The 22164-nt window shown below is 43.9% G+C and overlaps 1 protein-coding gene across 4 annotated transcripts in view; it reads right to left on the reverse strand.

The window, feature by feature from the left end:
• Positions 1–22164, reverse strand: part of LOC133760110 (myomegalin-like) — a 228226-nt gene that overhangs the window by 192601 nt on the left and 13461 nt on the right. For 3 of the 4 annotated variants that reach the window (XM_062192092.1, XM_062192085.1, XM_062192090.1), the window contains exon 1: positions 4593–4864. The exons of the other annotated variant lie outside the window; for it this stretch is intronic. In XM_062192092.1, the coding sequence (XP_062048076.1) occupies positions 4593–4609 (17 nt within the window). In that variant the 5' untranslated portion in view covers positions 4610–4864. Of the gene's footprint in view, positions 1–4592; positions 4865–22164 lie in introns of those variants that run through there. 4 annotated transcript variants of the gene reach the window in all.

Below are 22164 nucleotides of genomic sequence, written 5' to 3' on the forward strand. Positions count from 1 at the left end.
TTTCCCAAGCCCCACAGAATTCTAGTTACCCAGATCAGTTACAAGAGCACAGAAAAACCTTGATTACAAGGACTAGCACATGACATCATGATCCTTCACGGAAGTCGGTTGCTTGACTTTTCTCTCATCTCCAGACAGTGGGGAGGGTCCCCTGTCCCCATCTACCTAGCCAGGAAGCTATCTCTCTATCACGTTGACAATTCTTACCCTATTTAGGGGTATCAGTGTGATTAATTATCACATCAGCTTCTAAGGGGGCCAATATGTTCATGGGAAACTGGCTGATCCACAGCCACCCATGCTCTTCTTAGGTGATTTAACCAAAAAGGCTGGCAAGTCAGGAAACTGTCACTGGAGAAAAAAAAAACCACTGTCAGGGAGCTGTGAGGGGGACACGTTGTGCATCTGAGAGTAGAGGACACCTAACTTTGGAAATGCAAATACCCACCACTCTGTCCTTTGTGGGTAGACTGAGCAACATAAAAAAGGTAAGAGTTCATGTGCAGGACCTATTCCATTTCTCAACGGAAGTGTAACACATGTTCACCAACAGACACGTACGGGAATTTCATGGCAACACCATTTTCAATGGCTCTAAACTGAAAGTTGCCTAAATACCTACCAATAATGGAATGGATGAATAAATGTAATGTATTTACACACAACAAGAATAAATGAACTACAACTAGATACAACAATACAGAAGAATCCCAAAACCAAACCACTGGGTACAACAAGAGAACACAGAGTATAATTTTATTTATATAAAGTTCCAGGGTGAGGGGCTTTCAGGAGCTACCCGAAATGAAATTTGGGAATAAGAGCGTAGACTTACGCCTATCCATAGGATTAAGAGTGTCATGATAAACTCAACTCAGAAACGGAGTCACTTGCAAGATTCAACTCATGTAAAGCAATTAGGAGCATACAGTTTGGAACTGGATAGTTCCAGGCTGTCCTGCCTCCTAAACTATATTTGTCATCCTCAGAAAATCATTAAATCTCTCTAAAATTTAGTTTCCTTGTCTTAAAAGTGAGTATAACAACATTTACCTCATAGGCTGTGGGGATCCAGTGAAATAAAGTATGAAAAAGGATTCCCTCCAAAAGAGTGTTTGATAAAAGGAAGCAATTAGAGTTCACTTTTATGTTGACTCCTCCAGGTTGTGCTTTTCCCCTGTGTTCCCCGAGCAGCCAGTGCATATCCCTGCCCAAACCTCTGCAGGTTACAGGTTAAAGTTACAGCTGATAAGGCTAGAAAGACCCCAAGACAGAGACCTGCTTTCTTTTATCGTTTCATCCTCAGTGCTTGGCCTTTTTGGGGTTCTCGAATTTTTAAAAAGTGTTTATGAACAAGTCTGATCTCTGAGCTAGCAAAGATCTGAGACGTCGGCCATCATCCGTGATTATAGGATTTTTCCAACTGTGACCCATTAGGTGGTGAAATACACTCAATGAGTCAGAACCGGATTTGTTATTTAAAGAAAAAGAATAGAAAATATCAGAATACAAAACACATCCTAAGGTTAAGTATTGTTGCATGAAATTTTTTTTTGTTACTATGTAAGTGTACTTGCCTGCAACATAGATAAGTTTCTTATTGTGGATAAGAGTTTTAAAACAATGTTAAAGTTGTGACTGTTCCTCTCCTTAACATTTGATATTTTCTCTTTTTAATTCCAGCAACTCTGATTTGTGTGTAGCATGGTATCTTGGTTCTAATCTGTATTTCCCTAATGCCTAGTGATGTGGAGTACCTTTGCGCTTTGTCTCTACCCTTTGGATACACTCTTTAGAAACTTCTTTTGGCCGGCGCCGCAGCTCACTAGGCTAATCCTCCGCCTTGCGGCGCCAGCACACCGGGTTCTAGTCCCGGTCGGGGCACCGATCCTGTCCCGGTTGCCCCTCTTCCAGGCCAGCTCTCTGCTGTGGCCAGGGAGTGCAGTGGAGGATGGCCCAAGTCCTTGGGTCCTACACCCCATGGGAGACTAGGATAAGCACCTGGCTCCTGCCATCGGATCAGCACGGTGCGCTGGCCGCAGCGCGCCTACCGCGGCGGCCATTGGAGGGTGAACCAATGGCAAAAGGAAGACCTTTCTCTCTGTCTCTCTCTCATTGTCCACTCTGCCTGTCAAAAAAATAAAAAAAAATTAAAAAAAAAAAAAAAAAAAGCCGGCACCGTGGCTCAACAGGCTAATCCTCCGCCTAGTGGTGCCGGCACACCGGGTTCTAGTCCCGGTCAGGGCGCTGGATTCTGTCCCGGTTGCCTCTCTTCCAGGCCAGCTCTCTGCTGTGACCAGGGAGTGCAGTGGAGGATGGCCCAAGTGCTTGGGCCCTGCACCCCATGGGAGACCAGGATAAGCACCTGGCTCCTGCCTTTGGATCAGCGTGGAGCGCTGGCCGCGGCACACTGGCCGCGGCAGCCATTGGAGGGTGAGCCAACGGCCAAAAAGGAAGACCTTTCTCTCTGTCTCTCTCTCTCACTGTCCACTCTGCCTGTCAAAAATTAAAAAAAAAAAAAAAAAAAAAAAAAAGAAACTTCTTTTATAACCAGTTTAGAAAACAACTTGGCAATATTTACTAAAACTAAACATGCATTTCCTGTCACCCAGCGATTATACTATTTATTTACTTCACAGGAGTGTGTACAAATGTTGATCAAAGACATGTACAGGAACATTCATAGTAACACCATCTGCAATAGCTCCAAAGGGGAAGCCCCCCAAATGCCTATCAACAGTGGAATGGGTCAATAAGTTTGATATATTTACACCCAATGGAATCTTACTTAGAAGCGAGAATAAATAAACTACAACTCCACACAACAATGTCCTAGAATCCCAAAAGCATAAGCCAGAGCAAAAGAAGCTGGATACAAAAAAGTAAACAGCAGACAATTTCATTTACATAAAGTTCAAAACTAGGCAAAACCAGTCAATGTCAAAAATAAGGATGATGGCCGCTGCTGGAGTCCTAAGGAGGACTTCAGAGACACCATGGATGTCCACTTTCTTGAACTGAGTGCCCATCATGTGGGTATACTCAGTTTGTGAAATTAACTGGACTATAAATATATGATTTGTGATTTATCTGAGTTATTTCTGAATTTGCCTGAAGTTCTTAAATGTATATATAAAGTTCAAAAAGCTTAATCAGTAATTCTTTTTTTAAAAAGTATGAAAACCACTGGAAAGCAAGAACCCCTGATACTCACTCTCATAGCCATCTGGCCTTGGCTGAATAACTCCAGGGTCAGGACTCTCTTTACTGTCCAGGTAGCTCATTTGTTGGAAGGCCTTTTCCTTATACTCAGCCTTAACTCCCCCCCTCCCGCCCCCCGCTGCCATTGTCTCTACAGGTTGCTCTGTCCTTGTAAGAGGGATTCTAAATTGATCTAAATCCTCTGTCACCAACTGCTGCTCAGATCTTTGAAGTCAGCTACTCACTTCTCCCAGTCTTCACTTCTTCAGTCTAAAGAGCACCTGGCTTTGGGACCCCTTGTGTCTCTTGATTCAACTCTTTTATCTTAGCGGTGCCCAAAGCAGAGCCATCCTCTACAACAGCCCTGAGAACTGCAGAAATGAGCCCAAAGCAGAATCATCACTAATAGATCTAGACCGTTCTACCAACATTTCTATCAACACACCCTATGCTTGAATTTTCTCTTTCTTTCAAAGTCACTTTATACCATGCACTCCTGTTGAGCTCAACAATAAGTACTGTTAAAGCCCCAAATTTGCCCTCTGTGTTTGCACAGTCTTCAGTGGGTCAGGAGTCAGATACTGGAGATAGAAGTGTACCTGTCATGGAACCATCTCTGGGACACTGACTCCACACCAGCTCTCCCACTAAAAACAAAAAATTTGTCCAAATACATGGTCTTTTATCCTGAACCCTTCCTTGAGTGAGCTCCATTTTACAGTATATTTGAAGGGGGAGTAAGGGATGCCCGATTTCACTGGGAATCTCCAAAATCTGACCTCCAAGCTGTCACCGGGCCCCAGGAACGCCTGACCAGCAGCAAGCGCCTCCTGGTCCCTTTCCTCTCCCAAAGTCGGTTGCAACTGAAGGCCCCTCTGGACATGAGCACTGCCCGGCCCTGCTCACTCAAGTCCTCTTCGTCTTTGTGCAAGGTGTGGATGGTGAAGTGGGAAAGGAAACCGTGGAAGGGTGAGGATGACATTGCTCCAAGTATCTGAAATCAAAGGTATCTCTAGAGAAAGACCTCTGGATTCCCCCCAGTCTGTGGGAAAGAGAGCTCCAAGAACAAGGAAGAGGCAGAAGCGTTTCCACAAAAACTTCCAGGCAGCCTCCACTGGTTATTTTTAACATCCAGAGTAGGTGGCAGGGAGTCATTCAGCAAGGGGAACACCACCACCAGAGAACAGAACATGTGCAAGCAGGAGGACCCAGAGGTGGGCTGGGAAGCGGGGAGGGCGAGGCAGGGTGTGGAGTGCGGGTGGAGTGGGGGGACAAGGAGCGACCCACGGCCCCAGGTGGGGAGGGGCGACCTCTGGCTCCGGCGCTGGGGGCGGGGAGGGGACACCACGTCGAGAATGCGAAAATATGCGATAAAGCAGCAGCTCACCCACCTCCACGCCTGCTCCATCCTCCAGGTGCTTCCTTACCCGCGGGACGCTGCTCACCCGGGAGGGGCAGCCCCCTGGGAAAAAGAGAAGCCTTGCCCAAGAATCTCCAGTGCGAGAAGCCCCGGCGTTCTCCTCCCCAGCTCCTTCCTTCTGCGGCGGCGTCGGCGGCGAGGGAGAGAGCTCGGCTCCTGCTTTTTCAGAAACCCGAGTCCCGCGGCCGAGCGTCCCCTCACCGTGCGAGCGGCACAAGGCAGGGACTGTTCTCGGCGGGAGGCTGAGCGCCGAGCGAGCGGAGCGCAGCGGCGCCGGGCCGTGCGGGCAGCCTCCCGGGCTGAGACGCGTCTGGCTGGCACGAGCCGCGCGCACCAGCTGAGCTGTCAACCGCGAGCGGAGGCGGGGCTCCGACCGCCGGCGTGCGCGGGAGGTCCCTGGCCGCCGGTCACACCCTCGCGGCTCCGGCCCTCTCCCGCCGGCTCCAACCATCGGCGCTGGCAGAAGGGCAGGCGGCTTCCAGGGCGCCGCGTGCCAGTCGCTCGCCCATCCCAAGGAGGGGCTTTGAATGAAGCCAACCGACCAACCGCGGGGAGAATGTGGAGCGGCGATGCTCCCGCGAGCCTGCGCACCCCCACCCACCCACAGGTCACCCCGAAGCCAGAGACGGAGTCTCCTAAGGTTTAGGTGCAATCCTGGCTGAATGCAGATGGAGCACCAGATGGCCGTAGCGCGACACGGTGCCATCTTCTACAGGTCTACCACGTGAGCTACACCGCTACGCTAGGGACTGCGACCCTAGGAAGGGAGGCATCCTAGTAAGGCCTTGCGACCTTGCTAGCCCCTTCATCTCAGACATCCCCTTAGGTCACGGCCTTCCCCTTCCTTGGTTTTCAGTTTCCACAGCAACAAGGCTCCATCACTAGCTTCAAAGAGCCAGCGGGTTCCTGGACTTCTCAGAACACTGACAGTGGTCCTGAAGACCTGGGGCCCGCGGAGTGTCTGTTGTGGTGAGATCGTGGGAAAGGGTTTTTTGGAGACAGCACTGCCCGAGACCCTGAACCATCATCCATCTGCTTATGCATCAAGGCTCAGACAAGCTATAATTGGAGTGCTCACAGCCCCAAGCTCCTTTTTATGAAGTGACATAATCACTGTTATTATTAGCATTACCACTGACCTTTTTTTAATTTGAAAAAAAAAAAAAAGCTTTGTAGTGCGTACATGTGGCAACATTGACTTGGTTACACTTATTTCACAGAGGATCAGTCTGAGAATTAATGAGGCTCAAAGCCTATGTACTGGGGCTCTGATAGAAGGTGCCCTCTCTACCGCCCAGCCGCAGAGATACATTCTCTGCAGTCCCAAAGATCTGGCCAACAAGTCTTCTCCAGAACAGATTTAGCCCCTGAAGAGTTTACTGCAAGAAGGTCCCTGGCATGGCGGAGTGCTGGAGGCTGTGGGGAGCCTGGGTTCCTGGGGTTATCATCTGACTGCTCATCACTTTGATTAGTTCTCCAATGAGCACTAATTAGATCACCAGGGAAAGTAGGGATTGGGGAAGACAGGATAAGAAACTATTTGGGGTACAAACGGTCCCAAGGCCCTAGCCTAGAATCCCGCAAACCCAACACTTGGTTCCTAGCTAAGATCACACTACTTCTGAGCTTAGAATGTTACCAGGAAAAAATTTAAAGTCCAGTCTGACTTGACAAACAAGACTCTCAGGCCACCTGTCTTGAAAAGAATCTCCTGTTGCCCCTCAGGCCAAAAAAAAAAAAGGCGGCAAGAGTCAGATTTCCATCCCCCATACTAAATTTGGTGCTATATTTAGTTTTGTCTCAATTCAAATTATGGGCTACTGCCTTGTGCAGAGGAAGACTGTCTACAGCCAGACATGCACTGCATTTAAGAAATGCTAGCACTAATTAGGCAAACCATGGGGTCTCAGAACTAAGGCTAGAAAATATGCTCACTTAAAATATTTATTTATTTATTTGAAAGAGAAAGGGAGAGAGGGAGAGAGAAAGGGAAGACAGAGAGAGAGAGAGAGAGAGAGAGAGACCCCATCCACTCACTCACTACCCAAAGGCTTGCAACAGCCAGGCCTGGGCAAGGCCAAAGCCAGAAGGAACTCAATCTGGGTCTCCCAGGAGACTGGGTGTCCCCAGTGGCCATCCCTGGGCCATTTACCAGCATCTATGACAAATGCCACTCCTGCAGTTATTTTTAAAATAACTTTTACCAAGAGTTCATGACACATTCATTGTACATTTGAAAGATACAAAAAGGATATAGAAATTATCCATAATACCCAGAGTTAACCAATATTAAGTTTGTCAAACTTCTTCTAGTCTTAAAAATATATATCATTCAATCAAAACACTTTTTTGCCTTTTCCATATGAGCATATACTTAGAATAGAAATTATTTTGTTGTTTTCAAGATTATATTTATTTTTGTGTTATGTTTTTTTAAAGATTTATTTATTTATTTGAAAATCAGAATTACACAGAGAGAGAAGAGGCAGAGAGAGAGAGAGGTCTTCCATCTGATGGTTCACTCCCCAGATGGCCGCAACGGCCAGAGCTGTGCCAATCCAAAGCCAGGAGCCAGGAGCGTCTTCCGGTCTCTCACGTGGGTGCAGGGGCCCAACGACTTGGGCCATCTTCCACTGCTTTCCCAGGCTATAGCAGAGAGCTGGATCAGAAGTGGAGCAGCCGGGTCTTGAACCGGCGCCCATATGGGATGCCAGTGCTTCAGGCCAGGACATTAACCCACTGCGCCACAGCACCGGCCCCTGTGTTATATTTTAAAAGAAAAATATGACTATAACCACTCCTCCAGGATAAATGTTTAAATGACTTCATATTCTCCTTGGTCATTATCCATATGTATTTCATATCTATTTATCTAGTTTTAATTACATCTTTTATTTTTATTATTTTTCTCACTTACTATTTTTTTTTTTCAGGTTGGGTGTTTGGTTTAACAATTAAGATATCACTTGGGGGGGGGGTCAGTGCTTTGGTGTAGCAGGTAAAGCTGCTGCCTATGTTGCCAGCATCCCATATGGGCACTGGTTCGAGGCCCCGCTGCTCCACTTCCCAATCCAGCTCCCTGCTAATGGCCTAGGAAAAGCACCGGAAAATAGTCCAAGTGTTTGGGTCCCTGATACCCACAAGGAAGACCTGAATGAAGCTGCTGGCTCCTGACCTCATGTTCTGGTTGGAGTCCTGGCTCCACTTCTGATTCCAGCATTCTTGCTAATGCACATCCTGTGAGGGAGCAGATGATGGCTCAAGCCCAGATTGAGCTCCCAGCTCCTGGCTTCAGCCTGGCCCAGACTCAGTCATTGTGGGCATCTGAGGAGTGAATCAGCAGACAAGAGCTATCCCTCTATTGCTCTGAGTGTGTGTGTCCCTGCTTTTATAATAAATACATAATTTTTTAAATATATCTTTCCATCTTGTTAAAGAATATTCATATATATATTATTCTAATTACTGTATAATATATTGTAATGTCAACAGAACTATAGCTTTATGATACTATATAGTTATGCTATTTCTTTTTTAATGATATTTAATTATTTATTTATTTGTAAAGATTTATTTATTTATTTATTTGAAAGGCATAGTTACAGAGAGGCAGAGGTAGAGAAAAGAGAGAGTCTTCCATCCACTGGTTCACTCTCTAGATGGCTGCAACAGCCCAAGCTGCGCAAATCTGAAGCCAGGAATCAAGAGCTTCTTCCGAGTCTCCCACATGGGTGCAGGGGCCCAAGGACTTGGGCCACCTTCTATTGTTTTCCCAGGCCATAGCAGAGAGGTGGATCAGAAGTGGAGCAGCCAGGACTCGAACTGGGCCCATATAGGATGCCGATACTGCAGGTGGTGACCTTACCTGCTACACCATAGTGCTGGGCCCCATATGCTATTTCTAATATTAAGCTCTTATAAATATTGTTATAAGGAACTTTTTTCTGCCTTGACTATTTTACTCTCTCTCTCTCTTTTTTTTTTTTTTTTTTTGACAGGCAGAGTGGATAGTGAGAGAGAGAGAGACAGAGAGAAAGGTCTTCCTTTTGCCATTGGTTCACCCTTCAATGGCCGCTGCGGGCAGCGCACCGCGCTGATCCGAAGGCAGGAACCAGGTGCTTCTCCTGGTCTACCATGCGGGTGCAGGGCCCAAGCACTTGGGCCATCCTCCACTGCACTCCCAGGCCACAGCAGAGAGCTGGCCTGGAAGAGGGGCAACCGGGACAGAATCCGGCACCCCGACTATTTTACTCTTTTGAATAATACTATTGTTTGAATGTACATATCCCTCCAAAATTCCTATGCTAAGACATAATGCCCAGTGTGATAGTGTTAACAGGCAGAGCCTTTGGGGCATTACGTCATGAGCACTCCACCTTCATGAATGGGATTAGTGCTCTTATAAAAGAGGCCGAAGTGCGGCACAGCAGGCTAAACCACTGCTTGGAGTGCTCACACCCCACATCTGAGTGCTGGTTCCAGTCCAGGCCACTCCACTTCCCATCCAGCTTACCGCAACTGCACCTGGGAAGGCAGTGATCATGGGCCAAGTACTTGGTCCCTGTTACCCACGTGGGAGACCTGGATGGAGTGCCTGGCTCCTGGCTTCAGCCTGGTCCAGCCAGTCCTGCCTGCTGCAGGCATTTGGGGAATGAACAAGCAGATGGAAGATCTCTGTCTCTCTGTCTCTGTCTCTCTGCCTCCCTGTGACTCTGCCTTTGAAATAAACAAACAAATCTTTTAAAAGTAAATACATAGAAGAGGTTGAAGGGAATTCGCTCATCTCTTGCCCCATGTCCCTCCTGCCATGGGAGGATGGAGCGTGTGTCCCTCTGAAGGTTGCAGGAACAGGGAGCCATCTTGGAATCAGAGAGTCAGGCCTGACCAGCTCCCAAATCCACCAGCTCCTTGACCTTCCACTCCCTAGCCTACAGAACTGTGGGAAATACATTTCTAAATTTATTATTCCAAATAATAATTTGTTTTTTGTTATGGCAGCAGGAACATACTACAGTAATTATTTCCCTGAGCTAACTTCATAGGCATGGGAATGTTAAAGAACATTCTAATTTTATCATCTTAGCCTCAACAGCACTGGAATTTACAATTTTAATTTGTTCTTATTTAATAGATGAGTAATTCTAACAGTTATAATATTTACATGTATACAAGAGTACTTCAAAAAGCTCACAGGAAATGGAACTAAAAGATTTTCCAGGTACTCTTTTGAAGCCCCCCCCCAACTATTTACCTACCTATGTACCTATCTATTATACAAATAATTAAATACCATATAATTTTACTTTAAATCTCTTAGAATACTAACTAGTAAGTTCCTATTTCATATGCCTACATTATCTGTCGCAGCTATGTTCAGGAAATCCTTCTGTGTTGAGTCATTGTATTACTCATCTTTTTGTTGAAACAATGCTGCTTAACAAAGAACTCCCAGGTTCCAGTATTGTATAACAAACACCCACTTCTCCAAAGGCCTGTGGTTTAGGTATTTATTGGTTGGGCATGAGTGTAAGTCTGCTTCATGTATCTCTCATTCCATATATCTCCTCCCTAAAGTGACATCAGTTACCTGGGGAATATTCTCATAACAGAGTGTAGTCAAGCAAGAGAGCTGACAGCGATTCACAATGTCTTACAGTCTCTGCTCCGAACTGGCACACTGTCCCTTCTGCCGCATTTCACTCACCCAAGTCAGTCATATAGCCAGGTGCAAAGCCACTGCTGTAGAAATGGACAGTCTGCCCATGAAATGTAGGAGGGGAGAGTTATCTGTAGAATACTAATACAGCCCACCAATCTGTAGTGCTTTCTGGCTTTGTTAAGCTTTTCTCCTTGAGGACACATTAGGTAACTTTACCTCTCCCCACCCCACTTAAAGTCAGTGCGGTCTTTAGCCAATAAAATACAATTTGCTTTGGCCCCTGAAATGTGAGAGGGAGCCTCATGTGCTCACTTCTAGGTAGAATGTAGATGTTTTTAAGATCCAGTACTCAATTGACCAGTGTCCATTTCCACAGTTGTATTGATCCTTGAAGATCGATACTTGTATGTCAAAATGGAGCATTCAGCAGTCTAGGTCTCTGAGGGAATGTGATGCTTACCGCCTTCCTGCTGACCCAAACTGAATAGATGGGAAAGGAAAGAAATGTGTTTCTGTTGTAGTAAGTTACTGAACTTCAGATATTGTAACTGTAGCACAACTGGACATATCTTGACACATTTTTTAATTCCCATTTTCATCCCATAGGACTGTTTTGTAGAAAGACATATATCTCCTTCCTCATATATCTGACCCCAGTTTTCTGGATTAGAACTCAAATAATCTGGGAAGATGATGTGAAAAATTAAACCAGTTAGGTTACTCTTTCTTGAATGTACTGTTCTTAATTTGGTCCATTGATTGTGCTTCAGGAAATACATAAATTGATGACAAGATACAAAATAATAATCATAAGGTGCTGTGGTCTTTATACTAAGCTCCAAGTATTTCAATGGTGCTTTTACACGCTATTCAGTTTTTTTTAATCTTTTCCCCTTCCTTCTCTCCAATTTGATTCCAAGTAAAATAACTATTGATCTTAAGACATATGATTGCATGACCTACAAGGCAATAATAAAAATGGCCAGGTCTGATATATATTTTTTGTCAAATTCTCTTCTAAAAGCGATGTATGTACTAGTTCCTTTCATTCTCACAACAAACTTATGAAGTATGCTCTAGTAACCTGTGTTGTATACATGTCTAATATGAAGCACAGGAAGGCACAATATAAAGCCGATACATGGAAATAGCAAGATTTTTAAGCCAATCAGTTTAGCTCCAGTTTAGTTCTATAAAGGTTAGTGCCTAACCATTATGCATACTGCTTCCCTAATTTTGACACATAACATTCACTGAGCACTTAGGACGACAATATGCCCCCCAACACCTGTCACCTCACTGATTACTGCCATTGTTCAGCAGGTGTTTCCTTTGTCTTCAGAGCTCCATGTCCATCTCTTTAACCTTAGGTTAAAAATATCATTTCAAGAGAGAGCAGACTCTACCACAGGACCTGTGGTATTCTAAAGATGACTAGAAATCCGTTACCACTTCTCCAGTTAAGAGGTAGAATCTAATTAGCCTCTGTTTAATTTGGGTTGGCCTTAGAGACTTACTTGATAAATAGAACATGGCAGAAGGGATGCCTAACTGACAAAGCTAGGTCAATAAGAAGCCTTGAAGCTTCTATGCAAGATTGTTGGAACACAAGTCAAACTACCCCGCCAGAGAAACCAAGTGGAGAGATCCTGAGGCTACACAGAGAGAGGGAGGGGCCCATCTGACCCTGCATCCAGCATTTCTCATCAAAGCACCAGGTGTGAAGCAGTCCTCCATCAACTGCACACAACTGAGCAACCCTAGACGTGGCCCTTATGGAATGGCACTGCCCTTCTGAGCCAGGCTGGAATGACTGATCATCCAAATCACGAGATTTAAAAAAAAAATGCTTTTTATGTTAAGCAATCAACGTTACAGTAGTATCTTAGCACATATTCTGTTGTTATAACAGAATACCCAAAGCTGGATAATGGATAAAGGAAGGGGTTTACTTAGGTTCGCAGTTCTGCAGAGTAGAAAGTCCAGGAACACCGCACTGGCATCTGCTCAGCTGCTGGTGAGAGCCCTGTGCTGCTCCATCTGTGGCAGAAACACAGAGTGACAAGCAGGCATGCGCAGAAGAGGGAAAATGGGGCCAAGCTCCCAAGATAGCTGACCCCCATAAGCAGAGTTTTTAATTCATTCATGACGGTGGATCCCTCATGACCCAAAGAGCTCTTAAACGTGCCATGACCTCTCAACGATGCTGCATTGAGGAATTAAGCCTCAACATGAACTGTCATGGAGACATACCATAGCAGGTAGTTTGCTAGGCAGTAATAGGTAACTATAACCAAATTAGGTATCTGAAAGTGGGGTGTTGATATAAAAAAAGCCCTAAGACTAGGAGTAGGGACTTTGGCACTTGGATGCAGCAGAAGCTGAAAGGACCTCAAGAAAAGTGTTAGTAAACACTGGAAGAACATCGAGGAGTCTAGTGGAGAAATTACTCAGGTCAGTGAGGAAAACGTTATTGGGGGAATGAGATAATGACCTGTGTGATGTAGTACCAGAAAGTTCATCAAAAACATTGCCTTTGGTAATGTGCAAAATAGAAACTACCAAACGAATGAGTGGGTCTCTGACTAAGGGGATTTTCAGACAGAATTCCAGAAATGCTAATGTATTTCTTATAGCAACATTATGACAAGATAAATAGAAAGAAAGATGCACTATAAAAACAGCTATTCCGTTTTTAAGCAGAATTTGGATGAAGTATAAAAAAGCCATGAATCGCTAGATTCAAACGTCAAACTGATTCTCATTCCCACTCTCTCCAAAGAGAAAATGCTTTAAAAATAGGAAATGGCTTCAGGGAAAAAATCTAATCCAAGATGTGACTATTTGACCCAAGATAGATGATGCTTTTAAAATGTTTAAGTGAACTGTGCTAGCATGGACTGAAAGGGATTGAGGCAACACAAAATTAAAAGATGCTTTGGACCCTCAACCTGCCATGGAGAGGAAGAATCTGAGAAAGATTACACAACTACAAGCAAGGAGCATTTCTTATGGAAAAAGAAAATGACTCAGTGTATAGAACCAAGAGCCCAGAGGGCAAACAGAAACTAGAGAATCATTCCCAGGAGCAGCAATGGCCCCAGTCAAGGAACTGTTGGTATGTACTCAGATTTCAAAATTTCAATGGATCACCACCTGCTGCACACCCCTGTTCTCTCACTCTTATTTTATTTTTTAAAAAGATTTATTTATTTATTTGCAAGTCAGAGTTACACAGAGAGGAGAGGCAGAGAGACAGAGAGAGAGAGAGAGAGAGGTCTTCCATCCAATGGTTCACTCCCCAGTTGGCCACAACAGCAGGAACTGCGCCAATCAGAAGCAAGGAGCTAGGAGCCAGTAGCCAGGAGCTTCTTCTGGGTCTCCCACGTGAGTACAGGTGCCAAAGGACTTGGGCCATCTTCTACTGCTTTCCCAGGCCATAGCAGAAAGCTGGATCAGAAGTAGAGCAGCCGGGACAGAACCGGCTCCCACCTGGGATGCCAGCGCTTCAGGTCAGGGTGTTAATGCGCTGCACCACAGCACCGGCCCCTCTCACTTTTATTTTTAAAAGGTTGATTTATTTATGTGTAAGGCAGAGAGTTACAGAGAAAGAGAAATCTTCAACACCGACTCACTCCCAAAATGGCTGCAATGGTGAGGTCTGGGCCAGGCTGAAGCCAGGAGCCAGGAATTCCATCTGGATTTCCCATGTGGGTAACAGAAGCCCAAGGATTTATGCCACTTTCCACTGCTCTTCTAGGTGCATTAGCAGTGAGCTGGATCAGAAGCAGAGCAGCCGGAACTCAAACCCATGCTCACATGCAATGCTGGTGTCACAGGCTCCTTCCCTCACTTCTTGGATGGGGTGCTATTAGTTATCCTAGCTTTGTCTCACTGTTCTATGTTGGCTGTGAAAGGCTAGCTGATTCAGATCAAGAGGACCCGCACTGAAGGAGCTGAGTGACAGGAGCCTCACCGTCACGTGGACCTGATTTAGATGATGAGATAATCCGGCAGATGCAGTAATATGATGAAATTTGGGGGGGCTTTGGGAAAGGTGTGTTTATTTTGCATGGGATAATAATGTTTGTTGCCCAAAGGAAGAGGTACATGGCAGATTAAAGTAGGCTGCAAAAATTATTTACTATTTCTCTAATTTAGAGGTGAAATCAAATTCCCCTTCCTTGAATCTGGGCTGGTCTTAGTGACTTGCTTGGCTAATGCTCATGGGAGTTCATTTTATTCCCACAAACTGATAAAACTCAGGGACAACTGGGCTACCTTACTTCATTTAATTTAACATTAGTTCAATACACAGAATGTGTTCTAGCCCTTGTGCTATGTGTTTAAAATCCACTGCAAAAAGCCAGGCAGGCATTCATCAAACCATAATACAAATCAGATTGTATAAAATGCTGCAGGAAAAGGTATACACAAAGCAGAACATGAAAAAAAGGAACGATTAATTAAATTTGACTCAAGAAGGTAAGCATCTGAGTAAGCTACTGAAGGATGCTAGTAGCAAAAAACTGCATCATATATTAGGATCGCAAAATACAATGTTTTTATTAAAAACTATGAGCTTGTTTAAATCATTCTACAATGTATATATATATATATATATATATATATATATATATATATATCAAGCCAGTACATTACATCTCACAAATAAATACAATGATTCTTAATCAGCCAAAAACTATAAAAATAACTGCACTTAAAAAGTATCAGAAAAAAAATTTAATATTCACAGTAAGAGGAAAAATGTTCCTGGTCTCCCCTAGGTGACTGCCAAGGGTCTCATTCATTGGGAAGGGCCACACAACTGATATCACTGGCAGTTATTACCACAGAGCAGTCAAGATTACTCGATGTAGAATCAGTTTTGAATCCTGTGATTTTGACAAATTGCTTACACTCTGTGATTTACTCCCTCATTTGTAAAATAAGGCCAATGATAATAGCACCTAATGGGGTCTCTGTTAGAACAAAATGTGGGGTTAACACCCTGGCCTGAAGCGCCAGCATCCATATGGGCGCTGGTTCTAGTCCCAGCTGCTCCTCTTCCGATCCAGCTCTCTGCTGTGGTCTGGGAAAGCAGTAGAAGATGGCCCAAGTGCTTGGGCCCCTGCACCCATGTGGGAGACCAGGAGGAAGCTCCTGGCTCCTGGCTTCGGATGGACGCAGCTCTGGCCGTTGCAGCTATTTGGGGAGTGAACCATCAGATGGAAGACCTCTCTCTCTCTCTCTCTCTCTCTCTGCCTCTCCTCTCTCTGTTTAACTCTGACTTGCAAATAAATCTTTACCAAAACAAAAAACAAAAAAAAAAAAATGTGATAACATACAAAGAGTGTTTGTAATTCATTGCCCAGCACATTTTAAGCATTCTATAAACTGCAGTTATTTTGTATTAATGTTTGCTCACTAGGCAGGATTCCAGGCCTGTAAAGAAGTCATGAATTTTCATCTCAGTTATGCTGCACACTGCTGTCTAGGTCCAGGCCAGTGACCCAGATATCCCATTTCTCAGCTTTCTGATTCCTCTTAGGAGACGGAAGCACTGTCAAGGAAGCTCAGTAAGCAGCTTCCCACACTTGCTGGCTGGAGTGCTAGGGACCAAAAGAAGTGGGCAATTTCTCCATCTTGTATTCCTCTTTAACTCCCAACCTTCTCCCCTGTCTGGAGGAGGGGTGTGTGTGTGTGTGTGTGTATTCACACTCATCTCTTTCATTGGCTAGCCTTGTCTGTCAGCTGAAACAAAAACTTCCAGGAAAGAAATTATGCCCAAGCCTTTAGACAGCTGATGGTAATTTACTCAAACAACCCCCTCATCCTTTCAACACCCACTATTTATGTGGCTCTGATGTTGGGGGAGGGAATCATGCAAAAAATGTGGTATGTAAATTTCTCAGAAGCAGGCTGGAATAATGAGGAAACACTTGTGTGAATTATCTGAATAATTATCCTTGCTGTGAACATAGACACCAGCTCTTAAAAACTGGAGAGACTGATGTTGATCAGTAACAAAGTTCTGGAACGACAGACAATAATGAAATAAATTCATAAATGGTTTCCAAGGCATTCTTGACAATCACACCATAGTTAAAATCTGAGTCATTTTCCATGACAGGGTGGGCAGTCTCAGTACAGGTCCAAGGAACTTGGATTAAAAACCCATAAGGACAATAATAAGTAAATGGAATGCACAGTTCTGCTCGAAATCTCAAATTGAATTCTGAGTTATAAAAAATGTTGCTAAAATAAGACAGCTATACAAAGCCATGGCCCTTGGCTTTGTTTCCTGTGCCATGTAACCTACTACCTTGTCCCTGAAGATAGATAGATACCTACATACATACACACACAGAACATAACACTGGTTTTTTAAATGTTCCATTAAAAATGTTTAACATTTTAAGCATGTAGAAAATTTGAAAAAATAGTATAACAAGGTCCAGTAAATTCTTCAGTTGATTCGTCAATTATTAACGTTTTGCCACATTTGTTTTCTCTCTACATATACACATGCATAAGCACATATACACAAGTAAACAAAGCCACATAATTATTACTGTTACTCTAATGAACCTTGTGGATTCTTCACGCCCAACTATTTCAGTGTGTATCATCAAAGAATAATTAAAATTATTAAATAATGTGATTTTGTAAAAGAATGTACCACTCCTCCCAGGGCAGCTTTGTCCCTATTAAGCAGAATACTTTATATCCTAATCTGAAATATCCTCAGTGAATTGCTTAACTAACATCAGGAGCTGTAACCCCCCCCCCCCCCAGACATCAGGCTCACATCTGCACAACAAAAAGGACTCATCAAAAGATTCACTCCCAGGACAAAGGCAAAATATGCAACAGAGACAAACTCCATCATCTACTCTAAGAACTACTGGAAGCCAATTTCTTAGCAGTTGAGAACAGCTGTTTTGTCCTTTCTCCCAGCTGGCAAGTGTCCAAAAATAATCACCAAACAGCCTCAGAAAGCCTCACACAAACAAGAAAAAATTTTAATGAGAAGATTCTCACATTTGTATACTCACTTTTCATTTTCATTTTAGCATTTTAGCATATAAGAAGTCAAAATACCAAGCTATTAAGTTCAATATCAAACATCTGGCAATTCTAGACAAAACTTATAGTCATTGCAAGTTTTAGGTGAGTATACAGGATATAAGAGTTAATACTATCAGTTTTGTAAAGGAACAAACACATTAACCACTATAAGTCCTTTCAGTTAAAATAGTCTTTTTAATAGTTCTTTTAATTTTTAAAAAATCTTTTATATGATCGTTGTATTTTGGAAGACAGAGATGCATAGACAGACAGATATCTCCCATATGCTGGTTAGCTCCTTAGATGACTACAACAGCAAGGAATGGACTGGACTGAAGACAGGGGCTGAGAACTAAGTACAGGTATCTCATATGGTGGCAGGGACCCAAGCACTGGAGCCATCACCTGCTACCCCTCATGGTACACGTTAGTAGAAGTTGGAACTGGGAACAAAGCTAGGATTGGAAACCAGGCACTCAGCTGTAAGATTCACGTGATAAGAAAATCATACCCCTAAAGTAGCCTTATAATCAGATAAAAGTATCTCATGGGGGCTGGCATTGTGGAGTAGCATATGGGACTTGGTTCTAGACCCAGCTTCTCCAATCCAGCTTCCTGCTTAATGAGCCTAGGAAAGCAGCAAAAGATGGTCCCTGCAGCCACGTGGGAGACTCAGAAAAGTCCTGGCTCCTGGCTTCAGCATTGTGGTCATTTGGGAAGTAAACCACTAGGTGGAAGACCCCTCTCTCCCTTTCTCTCTCCATCTCTGTGTGTGTGTGTGTCTTCCTCCTCCTCCTCTCTCTGTAACTCTACCTTCCAAAAAAATTAAAAAATAATTTTTTTCTTAAAAAAGTATCCATCCCATGGCTATGTTTGTTATAGCAGTTTCAGAAATATTAGAGCTGATTGTAAATCCGAGCTTGTGATAAATGCAAGAGAATTACTACATCATTCGCTTCTTGCCTTTTGTCAGTTCTTGGGAGATGGAAGGAGGTAAAAATTAAGTCCAGAAGGTCCTGGTGCTGATGTACTAGGTAAACAGTTCAACCTTTTGATTTAGTTGTGAAAATGTTCAGAGCTAGAAGTACAGTGAAGTGTATTGAGGTGCAAAATTTAAGGAATGTAAAAACACAGTAATCAAGTTAAATATTTTAATGCAATATCTTAGAAAATAAAATTAGTGTAAAAATATTCATAATGATCAAAATTATCAAAATTCTAAATAAAGGCAGGATCTGATTCTGTACTTGCATGACCCTGAAAGTGAATGTCTTACTTGCTTTATTCTAGTCTGGGCCCTGGTGGTTCATCCCCAGATGGTGTACCAACAGCCAAAACTTTGATGCACTCCCCTGCTGCAGTCTACTGCTATGTTCTGCTGAACTTGTTGGCAACATCTGTCTAAATATTAGGAACTATCAGACAGGGTGGCACCTTTATGATACCACAAGGCAAAAGCAGCTATCTGAGCCCTGCCCAGCTCTTCCAACCTCCTTCCCAAACAGTTGCAATTCCCAAGGGCAAGTTTTGGTGATGTACAGTGTGGGTGATCCCATCAGTCTGCCTGCCTAGCCCATGCAGAAGGTTAGCCTGTTAGCCCTGGCACATTTCCCCTCAACCCCACCTTCTACCAATCAGGTAAACTGCTCCCGGGTGTGGCCCAGGCCCATCAGGAAAGCTACTGTAGCCTACATGACCTTCAAGCTGACCAAAGAAGCATAGCGGTGCCAATATTGGCTCTATCCTATAGAATTAGTGTTGCCCTGAATTAGCTACACCCCTTCTGCCTGCCATTTAAAAGGTGTGCTTGCTCGTGAATAAAGCAGACATGTTCACCAAAATTTGTCTCTGGTGCTTCTTGCCAAAGAGTGCCATTGCCCCACCCATGCCAACAGTGTGGAGGCTTTGTGAGATGAGCCCACAGTATAGGACTCTGGGGAGATGGGAGAGAGGCAGAAGTGAATAGTCTCATCATGAGTCACTACTCATGTAACTAAAATGCACTTTTCAAGAGCTTGCCCTTTTAAGAAAAACCTGGGCCCCAACTCTCACTCTGAGGCACCTGCCAACTCAACCCAAGCACCAAATCTGCCTCATCTCCATTTTCTGGTCACACAGTCTGCAGTGGACTTTGGAAATCAAAGTAGCCATGCTACATCACCCACGCATCCATAGTGCCTTCAAGCTGTTCAGGAAATCTCAAACTGGAGCTTCTCCATTGGTAACAGCTGCTCAGCCATAAACACATCTGACCTGTGACATGGAAAACTGTCTGCAGGTGCCCCCTGCTGGCAGAATCCATCTTATGCATTAGGGCCTCATTTGGCCCTAAACACTCAAGGTAGTCACAATCACCAACAATGTTACCCATGGCCATACACCTGATCTTCCTTCCATTAATCAATTAATTAATTTCTAAGAGGCAGACAGAGAGAGAGGGAGGGAAGGAACAGAGAGAGACAAAGAGAACACAAGAGAGCAAGCTAGCTCCTATCTGTTGGTTCACTCTCCAAATGTCTCCAATGGCCAGGGCTGGGCAAAGCCTGGAGTCAGGAACTCAATGCAGGTCCCCTACATGGGTAATAAGGATGCAACTACTTGAGGCATAACCTGCTGCTTCCTAGGGTATATATTAGTAAGTTGGAATCAGAAGTAGAGCCAGCACCCAAACCCAGGCACTCTGATACGGGATGCAAGTGTCCCAACTGGTGTGCTCATTGCTAGCTCAAACATCCACCTCTGGTTTGCTTATTTCTGTCACCTTCCAGGCCCCTGAAAGCAAGAAGCATTTACATTTCCTTTCAGATGGCTTGCCTGGTTCCTCACCACCTGGAGGAAGGTGGCCTGTCTTCCTGCCTCTCCCCCTATCAGTCGAAGACAGAAAGTCTAGCCCTATGTTGGACTAGAGGGAGACAGAGAGGGTGCACAGTTTAGAGACTGACCAAGTTCATCACTGCGACTGAGGCAAAACTTGTCATTTGGCCTTGGAACACCGAGCAGCTGAATGCTGAGGTTTCTCACATTTCTGAACTTGTGTTTATGCGGACTGCCATAATATCTAACCAGCAGAACTCATCAGTGATACAAATAAGATGTGTCATTTGGATTTTTCTTAACAGCTGGATAGTCCCTCTCAAATGTAAGTAAGTATTCCAGATACAATTCAGTGAAAATTTGTTCACATACTTTACATGTTGAGATTCCATTAATTCATCAAAGTATAAATTCTGTTGTGAATTTTAAAAGTGAAATGATGCAATAATGAATAATGATTATGAACGTTATTAATTTAAAATCTATATTACTGTTATTAACAAAATTAATATTATGATTTATAGCTAATGGTAGCTGCCTATGTTCCCACAGTTTCTTGCTCTACTAAGCCCTTGACCACTCTAAGAGTAGTTCAACTAATTTATAGATTGGAAGGCTACTCTGTTTTGGTGCCAAGTACAACAACATTGAAATACATATGAAAGACAAGAAATAGACCAGCTAGGATCTTTCATTGGGCAAATTTTAGAAAACGAACATTGGCTTGAGGATCATCACTGTAAACTACATATATAAGGGGGTCTCCCAGTAAGTCATCTAACACAGATCTTCTCAACCAGTGAATCCACTGGACTATAAACAGCTGACACTGTGTGATTCATTTAGAAGGGAGCATCCAAGAAGACAGCCAGAGTCCCCAGGGCCAGCAATATTTTCCAGGAATGTTTGGAGGGATGACTAACCCAGCAGAGCCTGAGGTTCCGATTGTTCTGAAGATACAGAGGAAAATCCAAGACAGGCGTCTCTAGCCTCAGCTCTCCTGACCCTCTCCACTTGCTTTTTATGATTTGTACTTGCCTTGCTCCAGAGGAAAGAAGAGAAAGGCTAGATCTTATTGTTTCTCTTCTTTCCAGGAACTCAGGTAATGGATGCAGGGTGTGGCAGGCAGTCTCTAAAATGAACCTCGGTGATCACTGGTAATCAAACCCTTGCATAATCCCCTCTTCTTAAATCTGGGATGGAGCTAGTGACTTACTTCTAAAGAAGAGAGTAAGGTAGCAGTCATAGGACATCCCCTTCAACATTTGACTTAAAAAACAAACCCAACAAAGTGTGGCTTCCTTCTTGTGCATGCTTGCTCTTTCTCCTACACCAATTGTGCTGAGGGAAGTAAGCCACTATGTGCATTATAGGAACTGAGGTGCTCGGTACAACAGCTTTTGAGGAACCAAAACCTGCCAACAACCAGGGAGTGGGCCTAGAAGTGGATCTCTCCAGCCCCGGTGCATCTTGAGAAGACTGCAGTACCAGCCAAACATTTGACCCCCACCTCATGAGAGCCCCTCAGCCAATGGCACCCAGCTAAGCCGCACCCAGATTCCTGACCCTAAGAAGCTGGGAAATAATAAATATCTGTAGTTTTCAGCTCTGAAGCTTTGGGCTGATTTGCTATGTGGCAAAAGTAATAGTACCTAATACACAGACTCCTGAACAAACGTCATGCTGTTAAGTTAGAGATCCAGCCCTCCCATTCACAAAGAAACTATTATTCCCTACAGTAAAGAAGGACAAAGAAATCTGAGAAATTATTGAAAGCTGCACAACAGGAACTCCGACGTATATGAAAATTGAGTGCTAAATAGCAATTGTCTAAGACCTGCAGAATGTATCCCCTGAGCATGCTCTCTCCAGAATGTGCTTTCAATGCCTACCAAGAACCTTTGTTCTCTTTAGGAGATAGGAGCAATCCATGAAAATATTTCTTGTTGAAATTACAATAAAGCTATGCATGTTAGTTGTAATATTTAGTTCTGAAGGA

The sequence above is a fragment of the Lepus europaeus genome, chromosome 5, assembly GCF_033115175.1.
Source record: "Lepus europaeus isolate LE1 chromosome 5, mLepTim1.pri, whole genome shotgun sequence".
Lineage (NCBI taxonomy): Eukaryota > Metazoa > Chordata > Mammalia > Lagomorpha > Leporidae > Lepus > Lepus europaeus.